This window comes from Oreochromis niloticus, linkage group LG6 (assembly GCF_001858045.2).
Source record: "Oreochromis niloticus isolate F11D_XX linkage group LG6, O_niloticus_UMD_NMBU, whole genome shotgun sequence".
NCBI classification, from domain to species: Eukaryota; Metazoa; Chordata; class Actinopteri; order Cichliformes; family Cichlidae; genus Oreochromis; species Oreochromis niloticus.
In genome coordinates, this window is record NC_031971.2 from 18444495 (window position 1) to 18470791 (window position 26297).

Sequence of the window (26297 nt, forward strand, 5' to 3'; positions counted from 1 at the left end):
GGCCAGAGTGTCTTGTAATATTTTGAAGTGATCTTATACAACAGCTCTCCAGGCTTTCTTTCAAAGTTTATCTTCAGACATTTTTCAGTCCAGTCCTTGTACTTGACAACTTTCAGAGGAATTTTTTGTTTTTACTTGTTTTTTAGTTGTTTAACGCTGACTTATTAATCACCCACACATTAAACAAGGATGTATCTGATCCATTTAAAGTTCATTGAACCCTCATCAGAAATGGTCTCAGTGGAAGAGTGGCTGCCAAGAAGTCTTTCTTAAAGAAGGGAAACGGGAAGAAAAGGCTGAAGTATGCCAAATTACACAAGAACTGGACTAAAAATCAGTGACAACAGGATTTATGGAGTGATGGATCCAAATGTGAAATTTATGGCTCAAATCAGTATCAATATTTATGCAGGTCAGGAGAGGTACAACAGTGAGTGTCTGCAGGCATCTGTAAAACACAACAGCGGCTCCATCATGGTCTGGAGCTGCGTTTCAGCCAGTGGTGTGGGAGATCTTGTCAAAACTGATGGAATTATGAACATGTGGGTACAGTCAAATTTTGATCCACCACGAACACCATCTGGAAGGCGTGTGATTGACAAGAGCTTCATTTTTAAGCATGATAGTGATCCCAAACACACCATCAAAGCAGTAAAAGTATACCTGGATAGAAAAAACACACAATGAAACACGATCAGTTATAGATTGGCCTCCCCAGAGCCCAGACCTCGACTGAATCACTCTGGGATCATCTTGATGGAAATCAGAACAAAAAGGCAGCCAACATCCAATAACAGCTTTGAATGTCCTTCAAGAAGCGAACTATTCTGAAGGAGAACTATTCCTGAAGACGATTAAAGAAATTATAATATTCACTGAGAGAGTTCAGGCTGTGTTGAAGAATAAAGCTGGTCATACCAAATATAGACTTTCAAAGTTGTTAGAATTGTATATTTTTCCCTTTTACACTGTATCTCCATGTATTTTTGCATGTTTCAATAAGTCCCTGCCCCATTTCCAACTTTCCTAGCAAAACAAAGAAATGAGAGTTGACTCAAGCAGGGGCGTCATTTCCAGGGGGGTTAGGGAGGTTATGACCCGCCCAATAATCAGACCCAACCAATATAACCTCCCCAATAAAATTATGAATTATCTTGCATAAATAGGCTGTTTATTTTCTTTAATCATTTCAGGTATTACTAGCAAAATAGTTGCATGTTGCATGTTTCAACCCCCACCCCCACCCCATCCCCTCACCCCACCCCAATGTTCAGCACAAAGTTACGCCGATGGACTCAAGACTTCTGCACAGTATTGTAGCTCCAGATTTGGATCTAAGATGCAGTTGTTCATTTCAAGAGGAATGACATCTCCAACTATATGGGCAACATGCTATGAATGGTGCAAACCAAGCAGTGCACTTCACAGCAATCAGCACCCTTTAAATTAAAGATTTACCAAATTTCGTGTTTGTTTAAAATCACTGAACAAAAAAAAGACTCTAGGCATCACCATATTCCAGAAATTATACTAAAGCGACAGACTAATCTTAATTTACTGCAACTGTCCGCCCCCCAAAAAAGAGAAAAAAACCAGACACATCTATGTGTGTGATTTGGGTGAACTCGGTCTTCAAACAAGCTCCTGGGGAGAGTGAGTCATTGTTGCATTTTAAACAGGCTGTGCCACGGCAGATACAAAGTAGAAAATAAATGCTGAACCTGAAAGCAAGCATGGAAATCCTAGGTGACAATGTGACAAGTAGCACGGGAAGCACAAGAGAATAGATTACAGGATTATTAGGGTGTGCAAAATAACAGCAGCTGAGCCCTACCAGGCGACCAAAAAGGAAACACTATACATAATTAACTGCCAGTATTGTGGACACCAATAATTAAACTCAGTGCTGTTTATTAGAAAATTATGCAAGTCAACTGAAACACATGTTATAGTTCACACAGGTAAAATATAAAAGAGAGAGTGAGATATTTAAGATCACAGAGGACACAGGAAAAATCCCTTTGTACCTCTTTCACATGGACTCGTTATGACTGGCTGCTGTGTTAACCAAAGACACATAAACAAGGTCAGTGTTTGTCAAAGAGGATAACTGACACCAACAGAGAGAGTACCCAAATATGGAGCAGTGAGCTGTTGTGGGCAACCAGCCACAAACTCTGCAGCATAATGAAATGGAAAACTATTGGCAAAAACGCAAGAAATGAGCTGAATTTTTAATTAACTAATAAGGTGAAGTTAGCAAAACAACTCCAGCTCCATCATTTCCTGAAAGAGCCCCCCCCCCCCCCGAAAAACCCCTCAAATCCCCTCAAATCATCATCCAATGGTTAAAATTCTGATCCCAATTTAAGTATAAAATTATGCTCTAAATCTCATTATTAGCAACTACATAAAGAAAACACCTCCGATTAAATAGCAATAACCTATGCATACAACTTCTGTGTAGTCGCAGGTTATTTTACTCACATGTAGTTGACTTTTGTATCGAGGTCAGTCCTCTAATTACGCAAATAAAAAATGCATTTAGCTAAATATGTGAGCGAATCTGTAATGCATTCGTAGAAAGGTTTCAGGAGGTGAATCATTAGAAAAGAGCGTCTCTGCATTTAGATGAAAATGAGCCAATAACAGCTCATCTGTTTTATCCAAGCAAAGAATCCACTGTTACTCTTCTGCTGTGTTTACTTTAAGTCAACTGCCTTCACCCTCTGTATTCTCCTTCCGATGCACACTTTGAGTAGTGCCACTGTTCCCCTCTTTTGTATGTATATGAATTTCTGTAATGTGCACTTGTGCGGCGCCACAAGCATGAACAGGGAGTAGACTTCTGAAATAATTCCGATCCTTGGAAGGAGCTGTGTCTGTGGCCATTCACCTCGGGATAGATTGACTCTGCTGACTGAATTCAGATGAGCCTGACGTCTGTGAGGCCTGCATCTGTCTCACATCTATCCCTTCAGTGGGAGTGGGAAAAACTGGCTCCTTGGCTACCTCCCCAGATTTCTCAAGCAGCTGCATCAGACTGTCAAAGGTGACAACACTGGAGTTTTTTCTTCTTTTTTTCCAGAGAAACACACGATGAGCTTCAGATGCAAGACTCAGAGCTTAAGGTGCCTCACTGTGTCTACAGTTACCGGGACTGGAAATACGGAGCGCGCTGTGTGATTTCCAGTTACGAGGCTCTGAACACCGCGCGTCTAATCAAGCGCGCTGACCTTTTCACCAGCTTCATAAAATATTCATTACTGCTGAAAGTATTCCAGAATGCATACCATACTCGCATTGCTTTTTTATGAGGAATAATCAGGTTCCTCTGTAGAACCATGACAAATGCCACACTGTATATTACCTGAGTTTAAATCCACCTCTGACTGTCTCTCGCAAGAAAAAAGAAAACAACAAACAGAAGAAACGTAGGTGAGATGACAGCGAGGCGATTCCTCACCTCGTCTTTAAATGCGCACGAGCTGTTAGCACTGAATTTCTTGTGTTAATCAGAAGTAGCTGACTGCTGAGCGCTATCCCAGAAGGCTGTATACAGACTATTTGCAAAAACAGCATGAGGACGTATGTCATACTTCATTCACAATATGGGTGTGCCAAGTCCTGCTGGTTCTGTGTGCGCTGACAGCTTGAGTCACGCAGTTTAGGCAAAGACAAAACATAGCACTGCAGTCGGGGAGAGGCTTGAGCACTTTTGCTGCATCTAAGCGGCAGATGATCAGGGCTCTTTAACTAAAGTGTGTAACTCTCGGGGGGGGGGGGGGGGGTTTAATGGCATGGTTGCTTTAACGTTTAGCCTGAAAGAAACTTTAAAAGATGACCTTTGACAGTACAGAAACAATAAACATGTATTTTCTGCAGTTAAAACTGAGCTTGTAAAAAAACATAAATAAAGTAAATTGTTGAGGGTGGTTGAAAAAACATTCGTGATACAGCCAGAAGCCGGATAGTTTATCAAACCCTGACAATGCTAAAGACGCTCTGCTGTACACCAGAGAATCAAGCGCTAATTATGCACTGCCTCTTCCAGTCGGCCAGCGGTGACTTCCAGTCCACTCTTCTGCAGCGGCCTTCCCACCAGCATGTTGTTCTTTGGTGAGCAGCTTTCAGGCTCCATAGTCATTACTCGAACCGAATACCCATGAGTCTCTGCTGCCCATGACCGATCCAAGTCTACCAAGCCCATACACTGTTTACCTGCAGAAGAAAAAAAAGGATCCAAATATTATTATTATTATTCTATAATCAGACACTAAAAAATACTTTTACTTAAAGTGACCAATATGTAAAAAACAATATTTTATTTTAATATTAACGCTGCCCCCTCAGTTCACGCACTGACTGAAACATGTCATTTTATCTCATCTCCCAGATGGATCAGTCACAGTGGAGGAAAACCAGGCTGGTAACCTTCTTGCAACTGGGGAAAAAAAAAGAATCAGTCGTTGCACTGAATCTTTCACATTTGGTGACCAATTGCTGTCTAATTTATAAATGCATAGAGACTGCCTACATGCTGCAATCAATGTGATAAGCACAGCTCATCTGTGACATCTCTTTGCAATACAGGACTCGACTCACCTGGTTGCAGAATGACTGTATTTTGTACTGCTCTAATAAAAGCAAGGTTGCTTAGCACCTGTGACATTTCTGAATTTCCTGTTTCACACCTCTGAGGTTCTGAATGTAAGTGACTAATATGAATTTATGTACAGGGAGTGCAGAATTATTAGGCAAATGAGTATTTTGTCCACATCATCCTCTTCATGCATGTTGTCTTACTCCAAGCTGTATAGGCTCAAAAGCCCACTACCAATTAAGCATATTAGGTGATGTGCATCTCTGTAATGAGAAGGGGTGTGGTCTAATGACATCAACACCCTATATCAGGTGTGCATAATTATTAGGCAACTTCCTTTCCTTTGGCAAAATGGGTCAAAAGAAGGACTTGACAGGCTCAGAAAAGTCAAAAATAGTGAGATATCTTGCAGAGGGATGCAGCAGTCTTAAAATTGCAAAGCTTCTGAAGCGTGATCATCGAACAATCAAGTGTTTCATTCAAAATAGTCAACAGGGTCGCAAGAAGCGTGTGGAAAAACCAAGGCGCAAAATAACTGCCCATGAACTGAGAAAAGTCAAGCGTGCAGCTGCCAAGATGCCACTTGCCACCAGTTTGGCCATATTTCAGAGCTGCAACATCACTGGAGTGCCCAAAAGCACAAGGTGTGCAATACTCAGAGACATGGCCGAGGTAAGAAAGGCTGAAAGACGACCACCACTGAACAAGACACACAAGCTGAAACGTCAAGACTGGGCCAAGAAATATCTCAAGACTGATTTTTTTAAGGTTTTATGGACTGATGAAATGAGAGTGAGTCTTGATGGGCCAGATGGATGGGCCCGTGGCTGGATTGGTAAAGGGCAGAGAGCTCCAGTCCCACTCAGACGCCAGCAAGGTGGAGGTGGAGTACTGGTTTGGGCTGGTATCATCAAAGATGAGCTTGTGGGGCCTTTTCGGGTTGAGGATGGAGTCAAGCTCAACTCCCAGTCCTACTACCAGTTTCTGGAAGACACCTTCTTCAAGCAGTGGTACAGGAAGAAGTCTGCATCCTTCAAGAAAAACATGATTTTCATGCAGGACAATGCTCCATCACACACGTCCAAGTACTCCACAGCGTGGCTGGCAAGAAAGGGTATAAAAGAAGAAAAACTAATGACATGGCCTCCTTGTTCACCTGATCTGAACCCCATTGAGAACCTGTGGTCCATCATCAAATGTGAGATTTACAAGGAGGGAAAACAGTACACCTCTCTGAACAGTGTCTGGGAGGCTGTGGTTGCTGCTGCACGCAATGTTGATGGTGAACAGATCAAAACACTGACAGAATCCATGGATGGCAGGCTTTTGAGTGTCCTTGCAAAGAAAGGTGGCTATATTGGTCGCTGATTTGTTTTTGTTTTGTTTTTGAATGTCAGAAATGTATATTTGTGAATGTGGAGATGTTATATTGGTTTCACTGGTAAAAATAAATAATTGAAATGGGTATATATTTGTTTTTTGTTAAGTTGCCTAATAATTATGCACAGTAATAGTCACCTGCACACACAGATATCCCCCTAAAATAGCTAAAACTAAAAACAAACTAAAAACTACTTCCAAAAACATTCAGCTTTGATATTAATGAGTTTTTTGGGTTCATTGAGAACATGGTTGTTGTTCAATAATAAAATTATTCCTCAAAAATACAACTTGCCTAATAATTCTGCACTCCCTGTATATGCAGACTGCAGATTTTCAAGAGTATATCACCGTGCCAACTTAACTCGATTCTAATGCAAACTAATAGTAGACTGTCTCCGTCTTATTGCCGTTTTATCGCCACCTCTACGCACCGAAAGATGGCAATTGACTGCAAGTAGTGGCAGACCCGGTCTTAGGAGCAACTTTTTCAAAGGCAATAAGGTTGCAAGTTCATTGCACACTGCAGCAAGAACTTTGGCAACTTCATTCTAACTTGCTGCCCCTCACAGGACAGAAACTTTTCAGTGGCCATAGTCAGCGTTGTGTGTGACCAATGACCCCACACAGTTTCACAACATTTAATCTATTAGTTTGAGTTTTTTTCACACAAATGTTCCTCCCTTAATGTTATTTATATGAACATAATTTCTTTGTCTGTGTGCGTTTAAGTACACAAAGTGAAGATTTCCCATTTTTAAATAGTGAAAGTCTGCATTTAAACATTAATGCATTGGTGGTGGCATGAATCACTTCACCGCTCACGCCACAGACTGGAGCTGGAGATGGACTCCAAACAGACTTTTACACTCCATTTGTGTTATTATGACTGCGTTGCTAATTAGGTAACTACTCACTTAAAATTTAGGCAATAAAAACCACTCGTTTAGAAAAAGATAACAGATTGGCTCTTTTACTTTGACACATGAGTGTCTTTATTTTTTTGAGGAAACATTTGCATAAAGACATCTGATTCCTCCAGGATCAAATGTCTCCATCCAGGAAGCAGGAGGGATCACCGATGTGTCTGATGAGCATAAGGATGAAGTCAATCATATCCCACAGTCACCAGATCTCAACCTGATTAAACACCCATAGATGTGTGACACAGTGTTCTCCACTGTCCTCCAACCACCACAAGACTTATTTGGGGACCAACGGCATTCAATGCCTCTAACAAGAGAATCAAACATCTTGTACTTCTGTCAACACATAGAGGCTCAACACTATACGAAGGCTGTATGTTGGTTCTTCTTATAACTTATTACATGTCAGGCGAAAATCAGCAAATCCCCCATCATTAAGGTCTTTATTGCTCTAAAGCTGTACTGCCTTATATACCATTTCTGCATATTTTCAATATTTGTGTGTCAGAAGACAGATACATGGATTATCCTGCCTCGTCTGTTAGGATTTCCTTAAAAACACAAACTTCAAATGTAATTTAGCAGTGTGTGGAAGCAGGTGGCAGACACACTACACGTGAGCCTTGCTCCGCCGTGTTGCCTCGACGGCTGCAGTCTTACCAGCAAGCTCAAGAGAGACGAGATCACACATAGTTAGAAAATGTTAGTGGGAGAGGTTGAGCCCTGTTAACTGATATAGAGAAGAAACTAGTGTGACAGGTGGTGTCAGGTACATATGAAAAGGCTTCACGCTGACGAGACTTTGGGGAGCCTTCTCGGAAGCTTTGATAAACTGGAGAGCTATCAGGGTGAAGAGAGTCCTCAACATAATGAAACCCTGTAGAGTGAAGCTTCAGCAGGGGCCTGGAGGTTTCTGACAAAACATTTCCCTCTGAATCTGACAACACTGATCTAGCAGCTGTTCGCCGCAGCTGTTTTGTCACTCTGTACAAATCTCTGCTCTAACATGGTTCTCACATCTTGAAAGTCTAGACTTTTTAAGGAACCCGCAGCAGTGCGGCTACCGAACAGTGTAAGTGTATGAAGAAAGTATGTCAAAGGATATTACAATGAAAAGGAACATGTTGCTGTGCTTGTGTCCATTACACTGGACTTCATCAGGCAGTATCATCATGGAGGCGTCAGACTGGTTCCAGCTAGTTTACATATTCATTCTGCGGCAGTGCAACGACTTCAACATCCTCCAAAATGATTTGAACAAAGTAATATAGAAAAAAATATTCAGGAACATTGGAGCTGTTTCAAAGGCAAAGTGTGGTCCCAGCAAATACTGATGATTTGATTTTAAATTATTTTTGATAATAATACTCGATGCTGTGTCTCTATGTCTCTATGTGCAGCAGTTACCAGATACAGCTAAGAATGTTTAGCCTAAAAAACTAATAAAGGACTGAACATGAATAATAGCTCAGGTCTAAAGAGAAGATTGCAAACAGCACCAATGAGTCTCCTGTCTGGCGGAAGCTGGACAGCCGTCTGGTCTGCGAAGCGACAGAGGATCATGTGTTCCTGAAACAAAGACAAAAAACGAGTACAGTTACTGCTCACTTATTGTTACGTGGATGTGGTGCAAGTGATCTGTTCATCATTGCATTAAGATCAAGCATATCTGAAAATGTCTACACACTGTATAAAAGTTTAACTAATACCGTTGTAGGTTATTTGTATTGATTCTCTGCATGTCCTTGCCTTGCTTACAGCAGTGGAGCCAAACTTGGCGAGCTTTAGCTTCAAGGTAAAAAAAAAAAAAACATTCTCACTTGAGTATCGCATGGCTCAAAATTTCTATGTATGCAGCTCTGAGCACACAATGTACTACACAACATGACACACTATATATTACACAATGGAGCTGATTTGTTTGGGATTTCCAAAGCCGGATAAAGATCAGAGTAATATCACATTAAAGTATCTCTGTAAATATACAAATGTGCTTTAAGAAAAATCCAATTATTCTCAAACTGGCCGCAGTTAAGAAGCGGTACAAACTTTACGGCCACATCCAATAATTTTAGTTTAGTTTTGATAGTTGGTTGTTCAAACCCAACCTGCAGTAACTCTGAATCCTAAAGATGCACCACAGGTTGAAAATACCGTACTACTGGAGCAACCTTAAATATCAGATGTTTTATCTTAAAAGTTTGATAAATAACAGGTACTCTGAGCTGCTCCCTTATTTCCCCAGGGGTCGCCACAGTGGATGAATCCAGATGTTTGATTTGGCACAGATTTGATGCCAGGTGCCCTTCCTGACGCAGCACCTCCCATTTAGTCAGGCTTTGGACCAGCGCTATGAGTGCACTAGCTTGTGTCTTCTGCTCTTGAACCAGAGATCTTTTGTGTCTGAGGTGAATGTGTTAAACGTTACTCTTAAGATATAAGCACCTCCGGAAACTCTCCAGGCCGGATGAACCAGGTAATTTGCTTCAAACCAAAGGAGAAATGGCCATTTGTTTGTCTGCCGTCACTCAGCGAAAACACAAAAACTACTCTGCCAATGAATGAATGAAACTTGTCCAGAAAAGTGGAGCACGGGCAAAGCAAGTACTCAGGAGCAGATCCAAAATGGAGCGACAGGGCATTGGCCATTGGGGAATGGACTGAAGTGTCTGAGTGTCCTTTCAGAGTGAGAGCTTTGTCTGACTTCCATACACTGGTTTGTGAAAGATTTCCCTTGGATGAATTTTTAAGAAAGTCTTCAAATTGGGCACTTACGTTCATTTGTTCAGATGAATTGATAATATTTTGGCAGCCAACAGTTAAGGTTACTGTGACCTCACAAAGCTTTGACTATAACTCAAACAATCATACACGGGAATTATGATGAAAATGATACATTATTATGCATGTATGTACCACAGGATAACATTCAGAACTGATGAAATTTTATATCTAAAAGTTCAAAGGTCAAGTCTGCAAGCGCAGCAAACCACCCTGACTGGTTTGCAGAACTATATACCGTAGCCGTGAGGCAGTAATTCTAGTTTCTACCTTATGGTTCATGGAACAAGTGATTCATGAGAGAGTTAAGTCAGCTGAAACTTGCCTCCACTTTAATTGGTTCTATTCTTCACTCTGCGGGGTCGGCGCTGAATGCAAGGCCATGGAACAGGTGCTTAAAGCTTGTGTGAGCACCAATATCTCACACCATTAGCCCTTTATTCCAGTGATACACTATTTGTCATTGTGCTGTCATTCTGTTTAACTACTGTAGTTCGGAAAGAACAACTCTGGTTCTGCTATAAAACAAGCAAACGCAGCTTTTATTTCGGTGACTGTTGTCTGGGACATTGCCTGGGATGTCTGGTGCGGAGGGGGCACAGAAACAGAAAGCACTGGGGTTCCCTACCTTGAGCCCAAATAAATAACAAATGCCAAACATGTTTGTTGAAAGGAAAACCAAGGAGGGAGGCCGAGGAGATTTGGAGCTCAGGTTTAAAGTGGAGGATAATGTGTCTGCTGGTATAAACAGAATATAGATTTCTCCTGCTGGGTGGCTGCATGTTTAGCTTCTTCCTTATTGTGTTTTTTTCCCCCCTCTCAGTCAGCTTTTTGGAAAAATCTGAACTCAGTATCACGTAACACTGTAATTGCTCAGTGTCTTCTAAATATAATACTATGTTTTGTGCCTCTCGGGCCATGTAAAAAAAAAAAAAAAAAAAATCTGATTCTTGTAGTGCACAAAGAAGTTAAAGGTGGTCCAATGTTGTGACATGTCAACTCTTGAGGTTGCTATGGTTAGGACCTGCAGCTTCTTCTGCACAGATTTTCCCCAGGGGCCCTGACAGGTCCCATATATCATCGCGGGATAGGCCCTCCCGGAGCACAGTGGCATGTCTGTGCCGAGTGATAAGGGAAGTGACTTGGGAATCTTTGTTCGCGAGACACTGATAAGCGCAGAGATCTCATCAATTCTTCTAAGTTTCTGATAAAATAAGGATTTTCATCCAGTTTTATGAATGAATTGGAAGAGTTGTTAGATTTTTGTTGCCTTTAGACTGGGTGGATAAAAGTCAAACCTTTTAAAGCTGTACACACAGTAAGTGTACATTAATGCAGTGTATGTAAACGAGCTATGACAAAAACTGAACCAACTCACACTAAGTTTGGCTTGCTCCTAAAGTATGAACCATTCAAAGATAATATAGGAAATCATTTGTTAAATCCTACCCTAACCTACTGAGTCTTGAAAAGCAAAGACTTTTCCCCAAATTTAATACTGCAACACTTTCAAATTAGTAATTTGAAAGTTGCTAGTAATTGCTAGTGAGTCGTTCCTAAATGTAATCTCAATAATGAATATACAAATAGACTTTATACAAAAATTCCATGTCTATTTACACAATGCCACAGTCTTCCCAGGAGCAGATGTCCCTGCAAATTCCCCCGAAAGGTTAGACCGTATAATGCTTTCACAGAGCTTGTAAAGATAGCCAAGAGCTAGACTCTACAGATCTTGGTTAGTGTGTTATGTTAAGGTTCATGACAGTCCATTTAGAAAAAGACTACAAACAGTATGGCTTGCTTATAAGGGAAACATGCCAGCATGGCTTAGCTTTGCCACAGGACCTTGGCACCTTGCGGTCATTGAGTCAAACATGAACTCCTCTGTTTACCAAAGTATTTCAGAGTCAAATGTGAGGCCATCTGTCCAACAGCTAAAGCTTGGCTGAAAATGGGTCATGCAACATGACAATGATCCCAAACACAGCAGCGAATGTGCAACAGAATGGCTGCAAAAGGAAAGAATCAAAGTTTAGCAATGACCCCGTCAACGTTCAGACTTGAACTTGATTGAAACGCTGTGGTTGATGAAACGATCTTAAGAGAGCTGTGCACTGCAAAACTCAATGAACCAAAGCAACGCTCTAAAGAAGAGTGACCCACAATTCCTCCCCTTCAATGTGAGACACTGATAAAGCCATAAAGACAACGATTACTTCAAGTTATTGCCACTAAAGGTGGTTCTACAAGCTACTAAATCATACTTAATTTTTTCACATAGTGCTTCTTTCATTTTGGGTCTGCTTTTTCTTATATAAATAAGGACACAGTGTAATATGTGCACAGAGTCCTGTGAAAACATTGTTTTTCACATGTAGTGACCTGCATCTGGCACTTTCCTTGTAAAAAGTTGCTGTAAATCTGTAATCTGTATTAAACACAATAAAGAGAATTAATCATATTTAAAATCATACCTTAGATGTGAGAGTATCTTGGAACCTTTTGCTGTAAAAGAAAAGAAAAAAAAAGGAAACACAAATAAGTTTGCTGAGAGAAAAAAAATTAATGGAAAAGTTCTATACAAACAAGATGAATATGCAACAAAATCAAAATCCTAAACCAAACAAAAACCATGTGCATAATCTCCAAAACAGAGAAAGAAGGACTTTCATTACTTTTGTTTTGACATGGGAGTAAAGTTTGTTTGAGATGGTTAAACATGGTTTGGTTTGGTTCATGCTAATTAAAAATCAACATGAAACAGTTCAAGGGTTAGGGGCCAGTGCGGTCACATGGAGAAAAGTTTAGCACAAACTTTCATGGCCTTAATGAAATGGGCAGTTTAGAGCTTCACAGCTCATAAACCCACTGACTGCTTGGAATGTCTTCACCTGCAAAATATCCACGAGTACCTGGAACACGACCTGAGGGCAAAACTCTAAAAGTAGCAAGATGAAGATTGACAGAGTCAGGTGGGCTAGTCCTCCTCACATTATACCCTGCAGAAACAAAGCTTCTTGTTATCTATCACAGCTGCAAAGTCATTTTTAGTGTCATTCTTTAATATTTCATGAGGACTTGGGAGGGTTGAAATGTCATGGGAAATGAGAAAAATGTCAAATATTTATGTCGTACACTGAAGATTACATAGCAGGAGTCAACCGTTTAATCGTTGCTCTACATCAGTGCAAATTCCTTGAACCCCAACAACAGCAACGTCGTGCAAATATCTTCATTTGGTTAGTGACGATTAAAAACATAAAAAATATTGGACTTATTATCTGCATATCCCAACTTACATTGGGGAGGAAGTGGAGAACAAGAACAGTCAATTTAAAGACTGTAGAGTCAGTTTTACAAAATGAAGCATCTTTCTTGGCAGGAGGAGGAAAATCCAGGCAGAGCGTGGGAAGAGCACGTAATTGTGTTGTTAAACAGTGCATAAGAGAGCAACCAAAAAACTTTAACGAGTGGTCTAAAACCAGAGTTTACTGCAAAATAATCATGATAGCAATATTTCCAAAATAATTAGCAACATCCAACAGATTATTTAAAAGGAGGAACTGTGCCTTCTAAGTACTTATATTTACATCTGATAAAATTCAAAACACTTAGAGTGCTTATTAAGATTTAATGAATTTCCTTCCCCATAAATCAAGTGTAAAATGTTTTGTAAATATTTTAAAAACCACGCTGATTGCATCCTAGCTTGCAGACTTGTTCTACCTTGCCTTTTCCTGATCCATTGCTACATTTCCTTTTATATCACTAATGGTGATACCATCTACAAGTATGTGCGCTGCATCTCCTGCCTACTCCTGTCTGTGCATCTTTGTGCGTGAGATAAAAGCAAAATGGAAAACCTGCGTATTTACAGTCGTCTGTGGCATTATCAGTTGGCATTCCTGGATACAATAGGTTATGTTAATGAAAACCTACATAAGAATATGCTGCTCATCCCTCACATGATAGCTATTTTAAGAAAGAGTGCTATAATGAATTGAGAGATTTGAAGAAGCTTCGTGTGAATCACAGTAAACACAGAGACAACACTCGGTTGGCAGCCTGTGATTCTTGTACGATTCTCTTCAAAATATAAAGTGACACAACAACACACAGGACGAAATGCTATGTTGCTATGGAACAGGGCCGTGCCATCATCAGAAAATAGCATCCAAGATAACACTGGAATACAATTTTACATGATATATTAAAAAAAGGCCGAGAGCAGCATGTCAGACGCCCAATAAAGAACTGCTTCACCCGCTAAAAGTGGAAACAACAAACTCGTTTCACCACTTCAGTCATAAATACAATGTCAAGCACAAGCAGGGTACAAAAACACAAAAGGAGGAGATGCTAGCAGCTGACCATGTGCAAACTAAACGTTAAAAAAATGACTCAAGAAGAGCAAACAGTGGACGGAAGTCCTTGATGCAGTCACATGAAGGTAAAGGATTAGGCAGGTTTAGGCAGCTGGTCAAAAAACTCAACTTAATAAAATATGTCTCTATTTAAATGTTATTATGTAACAATATTTTGCAGGTTTCAGAAGATTTCAAAGGTTATATTACATTATATTATTATTTCATGGTAAAGCTCAATAGTCATGCACTTATCTTATACTTTAACTTCAAACTTCCAACAAAAGCACATTACTATTACTATTACGCTATAATGCTCCGTCTTGTAGCCCCTTATATCAATAGACTGACACATTGAATTAGACAGTGTGTCATCAATGAAAGCAGCTCACTGGAAAAGAAGGACAGCAAATGCCCTTCATTTTGTTTGCGTCAATAAATGCTGCCTACAAGCTACAGTCACCAATAAAACACTGTTCAGTATTTAATTAATATCATCAGAAATATCATTATTGCAAATTTCCTTGAAATATCACACATGGTTTTGAGGCTGTATCAAGGAAGCCTTACTCACTATGGAACACTGAAGAGTGCATTAAGGGCAAGAAAGACTTTGCATATAGAGCAGGAGGTAAGTGAGCTCCAGCTGAGCACCTGAAAATCTGATATCCTGATAGCTGTATTATAGGTCAAGGCACAGGGCATCATTTTTTCTTTTTTGCTTGCCATTTTAGAGCAGCTGCAAACAAATCTGATGATTTATCGTGCAACGTTTAAACAAGATTTAAAGCGGATGGACACTGGACAACGAATAAAGCAGAAGAGCAAATGATAGAATCTGTAAACACTCTACACTATAATTTCGCCAACCTGAAGACTTGAACAGACTTGGCCTAACAACAAAACAAATATAATCTCCAGCTTCACTTGCTGGTGACCTGACTTGTTGCTACAACAGCAACTTTACATAACAGCCTTGTTTTGTAGCAATCAGTCACCAAAAGTTGTTTTAGTAGCAAACTGCTGCATCTTATGTACCATTAGTGAGCATAGCAACAGAATCAACAGCTTCTCCCTCCACCCTGTTTTCCATCTGTATTTAAACACCACCATGTCACGGCTTGCATGATCACCAGACGTTTGGATTAAATGGTTAATTTCCTCATATGCCACATAATAAAGTCATCGCTGACATTTCGTCCTAAATTTTCCAGCCAGCCTTTCTGTCTGGCACATTCCTTCCAGTGTCTAAATTAAGAACCAAATTCTCAGCTCATATAACAAGACAATGTGACCGGCGGATGATCTCGAGAAGGTGATGCGATGCTGCTGCCCTGAATTTGCAAATGGTTATGAGCAGTCAAAGGAGGCAAACAGAATGTAGTTAAGAGATATAGACTGCGTGTTTGTGAGTGACGACGAGATGAGAAACTAATGGAGAAACTGAGTCATGAAGACTGAAAGGCGAGGGAACAGGAACGAAGGGAAGCAGCATTTATCTAACAAGAAAACATGGTTAGAACAACATTTTAAAAAGCGGTAACCCACGGAGGTGACACTGGACTCAGATGCTGTAAGCAACCACACACCTCTTGGGGAAGCTGAACTTCACAGCATTCTGGATGAAGCCGTAGCAGCAAGGACTAATAACAAAGGCGGCTCCGGCCTGGATGCAATGCTCCATTACCATATCTGTTGCAACGCCACATGCATGAAGGGCAACCTGCATTAAAACAGAAAAAGAAAGAAAACACAAAAAAGTGTTACTTTCACCAACAAAGTGATCTTGAAAGCCTCAGATTTCCAAAAGCAAAAACCAAAACTGAGAGCATGCACTCAATTCCATTGATTACTTCATAATGGCCACTGCTATTAAATAAATCTATGCTCTCAAAGGTGCAGACGCCGGGAGTAGCAGCAAACAAAATATATCAGTGCTTTTAGAGTGCAGGCACGGATGCATCAGGATTCCTATTGACAGGGTAAACTGTGCGTGGTGATGAACACCTAGCTATGCATTAGTAATGGTGTGGTTATATATTGGATTGCAGAATGGTACTAAGAGACCCAATATCCATCATTCCTGGCCCTGTCCATCTGCAAAAATACATTATGATTTCTCAAGGACGAGTTCAATATCCAGAGTTTAGAGGTGACATAACTTCCTCTCATATGTACAGTGACAAACCACATGCCATGTTAATGGCCCAAATAAAATACATTTTAAACAGCCTGATGTCCCAATAGCTCCTGAACTCTCTGGAATGAACCCCATTCAACTCAAGCAGCGAGCTCCAAAGTCTATTTGTGTTTTCCAAGAAGTTGTCACTTGGCGTCTGTGAGTCTGAATTAACTGCATGTTGCCTTGACAGCAGTGCCACAAAGCAGAAGGTCAGAGCTGATCAGGACAGAATTGAGCCAGAACTGTCGGCACCACCACACACAAAGAGCAGAACATACAGACACTCTGAGCCAAACCTCCACCCACCCATAAGGTCAGAGAAAGCTTTGAACAGAGAGTAGATTTCTTACAGCGGCTCGAAGTTTTTCTAGAAACTGAACTTTTGGGTGTTTGATTAAAAAAAGATTCACGCCCATAAAGATCTGTATCGATTTAAACGTGAACCCATTAAATGAGACTCTGCAATTTAAAAGAATAACTTCAATTACATCCATTACCTTGTATCCATTTGACAGCTAATCTTCCATTTTATTCATGCCGTCAGGGAAAAAGCTTTATGCTTTTCTTAACAGCATGTTTTAGACTGATGATTAGGAGGAAGGGTTGCTATCAGAAATTACATGATGTTACACCTCCTCACATCTAAGGCAAAAATAATTACCAAAGTAACACTATCACTCATTCCCGGCTTCTTAATGTTGTACATTAGTCATGCTGTAGTAAATCCTAATTACATTTTATAACCTTTAGCCTCCATTTACCGCAAACACAAAGCCAATCAATTAAAAAAAAAAAAAACACACAACTGAAATGAAACACATTGTGATATGTCTTCATAACTAATGCTGTATTTACAAGTTCTGATGACACAGTCGTCTCTGCTTTATAACTGTGGTATTGACAAAGCACGGACCCAACTTAACATGTTCACATTCTGAGTGCAGCTGATTAGAAATGCATAATGAAAGGTGAAAATGTACACGAGGCCAATTTAAATCTCACAGTCCTACCGAATTACATGCATATCCTGCTGAGCTTTGCCTCAGGACACAGTCTGGAAGAAGAAACCCTAAATTAATGCGCACAAGTAAAACTATGTTCATACTGAGCTATCATTTCTGGAGAGAAAAAGCTGTTTCTGGCTGCAGTATTCTCTCAACAATCGCATCACAGAAATAATGAGGTTTCATTATTCACTCTTATTCCAGTAATTGTATCCCTCTCCAGGTCTATCTGGGCCTGAGACAGAACAAGTTCCTGCAATACAGCTAATTAATACTTAATCAACATCATACGCATTTGCAAAATTGTGCTGCAAGCCTGTGCAATAGTTTTGGGAGCTTTTTCTCAATACGGTGGAGTTTTAAATATTCAGCTTTGTCTGTTTCACTAATTTTATTACATGTGGACAAATGAATGCTTAAATGTGTCAACCAGCCTATACTAAGTATGATTACACAGAACCAAAGAGTTGTTTTCCCCTCAAAGATGGATGTAATGATGCCTTTTACCTGAGGCGATCAAACTCAATCTTAACTCACTCTTTTGCAAACAACCAAGATTATAAGGAGATTAGAAAATAGTCCTAAAACACCATTAGTATTAGAGCTGCACCAGATAAAGACACTTGGCACTTAATCAATACCGATTTTTTACATGAAGCTCAAAGTAAGACCAGCTAGTGCATTTTTCTACACGCAAACATAGAGGCAAATGAAAGAATCAATTGCAAACAATCAGACTCTTTAGCAGAACCAATAACGGACTTGCATCCAATAAAATTAAAACCCGCTTCAAGCTCCACAACTTTTCATGCCTCTGAAGTCTATAGACTGAAGAAGGTCTGATAAGACACGTCATAGAGGTTGGTTTAAGTTCAACACCGAGGCCATGAAGTCTTCAGTTAAAATGAGCAGACACTGACTAACATCAGGGACACCTCAACTTAATTAGCCTGATTAAGTGAGTGTGCCTAAAAATGGGACCATGTATTATACATAGCAGGATTAAAACTGATGTGATATGTGGCTCCAACAGGTAGTAATTGCTTTGTCATACAGGAAGAAGCTCAGCCACGGTAAGAAACTCAAGCGGGGCAGAAAATTACAAACATAAAAATGGTTCTATACATAAATATATTGTAAATTAATGCATCAGGTGAAATGAATCTGTGCGTGTGTGTGAGGAAAGATTCAGGCTCCCTGCAAAAGACACTCAGATATCGAGCAGATGAATAATCTGTGCTGTTTGTTTCTTGCCAAGTGGAACGAGTCTCAGTGGAGTGAGGATGCTGGAACAAAAGCTACTTCTAATTACAGGAGGTACATATATTTTTCTATTTGTCTCAGTGGAAGTTAAAGTGAGGCTACAAGAACAGCTGGTTTTTCTGACAGCTGCGACCACAGAGCTTTAACACAGAAGAGTAAGACAGATCACTGATCTAGCTCAGACTGCTCAGAGAGCCTAAATAAGGCAAGAAGAAGAAAAGTTTGTGCTTTTGTTTTGCTTGTTTGAAAAATTCAAACATCCAGTGCACGTCCACAGATAAGTACCTATTTGCGCTAAATTGATAATTATTGCATCGAGAAGTCAAGAGCTCTGCAGATGGAGGTGGGTGTTAAATAGGACTGACAAGGGTTTTGGTGGAGAGTCCTCCTCAGTAATGAGTTTTTTGTGTTTGTTTTAACCCCCATTTAGCATAAAGTTTGACAGCCAGTTAAATATTTAGTTTTACTTAAAACATTTACTGTGTTTAATCTTTAGGCTTAAACACAAGTTGGACAAATGCAGTGTCCATTTGGAATTCAAAAGGAGATATTGCAGGTCAAGATTCTTGTATAAGAAACATAAATTAAATTGAATTGGCAGAAAACACTTTCCAATGATTATAGTTTCCCTTCCAAATATGATTCCTTCAGTGAAACTCAGAGTATAAAGCAAATGAAAAGCATCGTTGGATACAGAAAATGAGAACAAAGAAAGTAAAGCAAGAAATTACCAGTCCTCACTGAAGAGATCTCAAAACTCAAAGTCCTAAATTGCCTGGGTGAAACTACCCTTTGGCTTCCAGATAATCAGACAGGGAGCACAGACGTACCCTGTTCTGATTAAAAGCTCCACTTTAGGAAATGAACAGTTATTTTGGTTGCTCTAACAAAAATAATTTCAAGTTGACATTTTCAAGCTCAGTGAAGAGATGAATGACACATTTCTCCATGTGATGCGCTAAAAATACAGCGATCAGACACCTTAATACGAAGATGTGATTGTGGCAAAGTGGGAAATCGCACTTTGTTTATGCAGCGTTAATCCTTCTTATGTTTCATTTTCAGTCCATCAGTAGGGAACTAATACATTCTCCTCCAAAGAAAAGGTCAGGTCGTACCCCTGTCAATGTACAGTACTGTGCAAAAGTCTTGAGCTACCCCTCATTTCTCTATATTTAGATAGGAAAATGGGAAGTGAGTGCAGCAGTTTACTGACACATGTAAACATACATGGAAATACAGTAAAATAAGACAAAAAAGAGTGTGCACAATTCATATGTGCACACTCTTGAGTTTGAGTGTCAGCATTTGGTATGACCATTTTAATTCTTCAACACAGTCTGAACTGTCTTAGTAGGCAGCTTTCTTATCATTTCTTTACGTAATCTCTAATCGGGAATAGTTCTCCAGGTTGAAGAACATTCAAAGCTCTTCTATGGATGTTGGCTCCCTTTTGTTCCATACCTCAGCCTTTCCTCCCTGTTTCCCTTCCTTGACCTCCACCCTTCCACTGAGACCATTTCTGATGAGCCTTTAGTCAATAGTAAATGGATGAACCTATAGGCCAGATGCATCTTTAAGGTCTTGTATCAGGTCAATGCTGCATTTTTTTCACCTCATTTTTTAAGGACATCGCTTTTAGATACTGTTCATCTGCTGCAGAGAGTTGTTTTTTTGGCCTTCCAGAAAAAATAAATTTCTCTGAAAATGATCGGATACAAACAGTGGACTAAAAATGAGTGAATAGCAGCCAGTGTCACCAAAAAGAAAGTTTGAAAGACCTTCAAAAATCCTGGAGAGTTATTGCTCAAAACCACTTTAAAAAATTACAAAAAAGTCTGGCTCCGTGGAAGGAAAACATATTAACGTGAGGGCTGGCTCATGACTTTTGCACAGCACTGCACGTATGCACATTTTGTCAAAAAGCCAAATAACAACAATTGTTTTGATGCTACAGTTTTGTCAGTTATTGCATAATTAAAATGTTTGAATTTTTAATTCAGTCAAAGACAGAATAACACATTTCCTTTGCAGGATAGTGCAACAAGAGAAGCAGTGGGACAATTATCTGTGCACTGAATATTTATATTTCTATAAGAGAAGAGTTTCTATCCCAAATGTTATTACTGATTAAATTTTCCCAATTTTTAAGACTCTCTTAGAAAGCTAAGCTGTGAGAAAAACAATTAGCTTTAACAGGTATTTTGAAAAACCCCATCATGATTCATGATACTGTGATTACAATATTACGGTAATTACAATTTATAATACCGTAAAATTGCAGAACAGATAATAAAATAACTGCTCTTAATGGGTTTAATTTCATGGCTCTGATGTAATTTAGTGACTTTTACCATGTCAAATAGATTTGACATCACATGCGCTTGCTGCATTTTTGGTTTCTGTTTTTCACTGAAGTGTTTACCACACTGTCTACAGACTCTTTGGATCATCATGCAAATAAATTAAATATTTGGTGCAAAAACTATTTTTGTAACTTGCTATGCTCACCCCGATGTGAAAAGGTCCAGTGAAGTAATCCAGATTGGCCTGAATGAAGCCAATATTTTTCAGACCGAGCTCAGCACTGCGACTCTGAGCCCTGACCAAGGACTCTTCTTTGTTCTCTATGAGGATGACCTTAAGCAATGACAGAGAAATTCCCACTGTAAGTAGCTGCTTCTTTAAAAAAAACAAAACCCTGAAACAAGCACAAATACATTTAAACTTATCAGTCTACAAATCCTTAACAATATTAAAACACATCACAAATATTAAAAATTCTTAAACAAACCATATCCTTTGTGAAAAACTAAAGAATTTTCATAGAGATGCATTTAATTATTAGGAATAATAACACTTCATCGTTACTGATTGTCTATAACAGATAGGGATGGGAATCGAGAAGCGGGAGCGGGTTCTCGTAAAGCTCCCGCTTCTTTCAGTAGTTCAATTCCTTGGAATACTATTCTGCTTGTCTCAGAGGCTGGATCAGAGCCTCGCAGATGTTTAGCTACCCTTTTCATTAAGGCAGTGAAGTGGTCCACTCAGGACCGGGTGTTTCCCTGCTGCATGTGCTGGTCGACTTCTTCTGGAGCTTCTGGAAAGCTTTGCATTCGTCAGGCCCATATGGGCTCCAAGGGCTCAGTAGCCCCCAGTGCACACAGCCAGCCCAGGCTTTTCCCAGCTGGGCAGCTGCCTGAGGGGCTACCTGGTTGATCTTGTGTCTTCTGACGTGTCTTCCTCCCCTCCCCCCCGACCAGTCATAGTGGATGGCTGCTCCTCCCTGAGCCTGATCCTGCTGGAGTTTTTCCTTCACACTGTCATAAAGTGCTTGCTCATAAGGCGTTGTCTGATTGTTCGGGTTTTCTCTGCTACTCTACGATCTTTACCTTACAATATAAAGTGCCTTGAGGCAACTGTTGTTATTATTTGGCACTTTATCATTACAATTGAACTAAAATTGAAATTAATATTAATAAGAGAGTAAAATGACTGAGGCGAAATTAAATGAATGTCATCAAGCAGCGACTCGAGTGTGTCCTGAATTTCAATAGGATCATTTGCTGCACATGATAAAATTAGCACCATCAAAACTGCACGTTGTTGTTTTTTTAATTATAATCCTAACGAGATCCTAATGAGAATCAATAACACAGAATCGATAAGGAGTCAAATTGGTAAGTGATATCGATAATGTAATCGATATCGATTCCCATTCCTAACATTTTTAAAAATACCTGCCAAAAGTCACCACATTCCACACACGAACTCTACTTAACACGCACGATCTGATATCGTCGTGTTGGTGTTGTTCCCAGATCATCATGAAAATGTTGTTCCAGGATCAACATTGCAAGTGACCAATCAGAATGTTGTGACGTCATACTTTTGCGACTTCGGGAAAAACCGCCGTAAAACAAAAAACTGTACTTTAGCTGCGAGAAACCGCCTCTGTCCGCCGATCAATGGACCCTGACCCTAACCCCAACCCTTTAATAAACGCTAAACAGAATTGATATTGTCCTTGCAACATTGGAATTTCATAAATGCACGAATGACTTGGCGCGCAAAAGAATGACGTCATAACATTCTGAACAACATTTTCATGATGATCTGGGAACAACACCAACACGACGATATCAGATCATCCACTTAACACACAGCTAACAAACAGAGACACACACACACACACACACACACACACACACCATCTCCATACACGTTACCTGGCAGTCTGGAAGTGTGTGAGCAAGAACAATCCCTACGTGGCCCTGAGAAAGAGCACAAAGAATAAAAATATGAAAACGCATGAAAAGAAAACAGCAGCATCAAAGAGGGCATCGACAGAGTTATGATTAGTGTCGCCCTTTCCAGCCCTGACCCATGCTGCGCGACTGCTTCGAGCCTGCATTTTCATTAGCACAATTACCAGTCTGCTTGTGTGCACCGGCCAGCAACAAAAGGCGTTTAAAAAGGGAAGAAAAACGCGAGGGAGTGAGGGCTGGTTCCTTTCAGCTGGTCCCTAATGGAGCATCTATCGAATGCAGCCGTGGTCAGGTATAGTGATAAATATGCATGCAGAGCCGGACTGATGGATGAATACTCGTACCGTTCCGCTGCAGAAATCCACGATGGTGTATCCTGGCCTGGCGAGCTCTGTAACCCTGGCAACCAAGTTATTCAGCTGTTGCATCTTCCTGACTGCACGGATATTTGACATTTTCCCTGCAAAAAAACAAAAACCAAAACACTCATTTCATTTGAGCATAAAGTGGGAAAAAATAGACTTTAACAGCAAATTCATCCAAAAAAACCCCCAAAAAACAATTAAGGGATTTTTTTGTTTTTACGCTCCCAGAGACGACAGCTATCAAACATGAATTAAATTTTGTGAGGATTACAAAAGCCTTCTTTATAGCTTAGTTGATCTGAGTCAACATTAGTCGTTTACAATAAACACAAGACTTTTGAATAAAGCACATTTTTCATTATTGTAATGTCGTCTTTCTTTCTGCTGTCAGGGAACAAACAGGCTTTTCCCGCAACTGCTCAAATTATGATTTACAGCCAGCTATTTCAGGTAATGGTTATAGCACACAGATGAAAAGGCCTCCACTCTCTCATCAGCATGTTTCTGGCCAACTGGGACCGCGAACAATCTTTCAACATCATAAAAAGCGGACCTTCCAGCCAAAATCAAATGTCCCCTCGTTGGTGGCAGAGTTTTCTGCTGCTGTGCGAGCAGTATGTACCTCATTAACTCAAAGCGCACTGCAGTCTCCTGCATCTTCCGTTTTCCAGCACGTCACGTCGGCAGTGAGCCGTTGACATGCTGTGAGGACACCATCTCTGGTCCATAAATCTAGAGTGATGAGTGTTTCATTTACCCCTGAGTCACACCCTCGTAATCAGACGACTGGTATAGCAAAATAAAAATACTCCTATACTCATACCTAGCTCACGCTGCTTCATATACAATAACAGGAGAGGAGAGACGGTGGGAAAAAAAAAATTCATTCTGCCACAAATGGGAAATTTCACAAAGGAGCCATTCAGCCTCTCGCACTGGCTGTTACTGAGCTGATCACAGTTATAGGGAGAGCACAATACACTAAGTGAATACAGAGAAACATCGGCAGGATACTGAGAAAACTGCTCTTCGTTTGGATGGGTAATTTACACAGCTACAGATATTTCTATATATGCACAGCTTAAAATGGAAGGTTTCTGAAGGCTGTGGACAGAACTAGATTTTAATTTTAATTTAACATGCAAAGCGTGATAAGATTTGACGGTGCAGGAATGGATGTCTGGGACGTCACTAGGTATGCCAGAGATACAAAAATGCAGTGCAGATTAACCGTGTGTAATGTTTGATGTGAAAGATGCAGGACACGGGAGCTTTAAAACATCACTAGCTTATCTTTACTGATAAAGCTGATAAGACAAGCTTGACCCATTTTGACAGTCCTTTCCATTAATCCGACAGCCCGTGTGCTTCAAGTCTGAAGACGCACTTCACTTAGCACTTCACTTTCCCACAAAAGTCTTGATGGAAATCTCACCAGGTCAGACCTAGTACTGGTTTCAACATGATACGAGTGTGACTGCATACAGTCACGTTAACTCTCAGGCTCTCACCAGTTTACGACTGTGCATGCCTCATGTTTGTGAGGTGCTCAGCTCACTAGAGAATCCCCTTAACAGCAATAACATGAACACATTGGCATTTTATCTTATCGACTCTGTTTCTAATTTGCAATAAGACTAAGGCATTAACCTATGATGCCTCTCTCGCTACCTCTCTGAGCCTGTGAGGGACGTGCAAGGTGGCGTTTAGCACAGACACAGACAGACAGAAAAAACCCTGCTTTTACCATGACCATGACACGCCAAAGGTTTGGTTACACTTCCCTTGCATTGACAAGGCAATTCTCATTGCCAACTGTAAAATCATGTCAGCCAGTGGCTCTCTCCATTACTATTTTTATGTCTGAATGAAGAACTAAAGAATATAAATGAAAAAGTCTCCAAAGTCTCAATGAAAGAAGGCCTGAAAGCAAAATTCTGCAAACATAGCACACATGAAGCAATATTCGCATTCACTAGCAGAGAGAAGAACTGCAGGCTCTGATTTTATGCATGTTTATCACTACTACAAGGGCCTCTTTTACACACTAAAATAATAATTAGCTGTTGACATGAAAACATGAATTATTATTGTCACACTCGTGGCTACGAGTTTTGTCAAAAAGGGTGTTTACGATTGAATCTTGTGTTTTGCTAAATATCCAGAGTCCAAAATGTTCAATGTGAACTTTCAGTAGCTGTTGATGTAGTTGTAGTAGCATAAATTAAAGGTAATTTAAAGACTTTGTACTCAAAGTTGTTAATACTGCATGAGAAATCCATCAGAAAACAATAAAATATACCTGGAGTGCTAAAGGTTTGTGTGTTCCTTCTAAAAAATGATTTTATAGACTTAAAGTTAAGTCATCTCATAGTTACGTGTCTAACTCGAAAGCTACACAGGAGTTAGAGCTAGAGTGACACAGGATTTTCAAGATTGATTACAATTTGGTGATTTAAAAAAACAACAACAACAATATTTTGATATATTGGAAAATTTCTTTTTCAGACACAAAACATGCTATATGTAGTTAAATGCAGTCTAATTACAGTCTGCCTGACTCTGCTCGCACTGGTTACTTTCCAAACATGTGTTTCCAGCAGGGATGCTGCAGAGTGGTGGCCAAACTATAAACTATGCAACAAAAACACCCATAACACGTCGAGTCAAGGAGTTTATTGAACTCCTCTATAGATACCAAAGTATTCCAGAGTCAAATGTGATGACTGGCAGTCCTGAAATGCATCAATAATCCCACTCACAGTGGCAAATCTACACAAGAATGGCTGAAAAAGAAAACAATCAATGTCAAAAGTCAAAGTTTAGACCTCAGTCTGACTGAAATGCTGTGGTGGGACCTTAAGAGGGCTGCACATAAACAAATGCCCACAAATCTCAATGTGCTGAAGCAACACTTTGAGACTCTCACACTCTCACTGTGAGTCTGATAAAGTCTAAAAACCATTACTTCAAGTTACTGCTGCTAAAGATGGTTCTACAAGCCACTAAATCAAGGGGTGTACTTAATTTTTTACACACTGCTTCTGCTATTTTTTGCTTTGGTTTGTGTTTTATAAATAATCACAATGTGTCTCGGGTGTATTTACCACATTTTAAGGCATTTTTTATTATATCCTGATATGTAACCCTGTAGAATA

At 40.0% G+C, this 26297-nt stretch overlaps 1 protein-coding gene across 1 annotated transcript in view; it reads right to left on the bottom strand.

Annotated features, from left to right (window-relative positions):
- Window positions 1-1894: 1894 nt before the first annotated feature.
- Window positions 1895-26297, bottom strand: part of gstcd (glutathione S-transferase, C-terminal domain containing) — a 53097-nt gene continuing 28694 nt past the window's right edge. The window contains exons 6-12 of the mRNA XM_003452276.5: window positions 23119-23234; window positions 22736-22780; window positions 21018-21146; window positions 15647-15780; window positions 12168-12198; window positions 8409-8478; window positions 1895-4221 (exon numbers count right to left, since the gene is read on the bottom strand). Of these exons, the coding sequence (XP_003452324.1) occupies window positions 4031-4221; window positions 8409-8478; window positions 12168-12198; window positions 15647-15780; window positions 21018-21146; window positions 22736-22780; window positions 23119-23234 (716 nt within the window). The 3' untranslated portion in view covers window positions 1895-4030. The remainder of the gene's footprint in view (window positions 4222-8408; window positions 8479-12167; window positions 12199-15646; window positions 15781-21017; window positions 21147-22735; window positions 22781-23118; window positions 23235-26297) is intronic.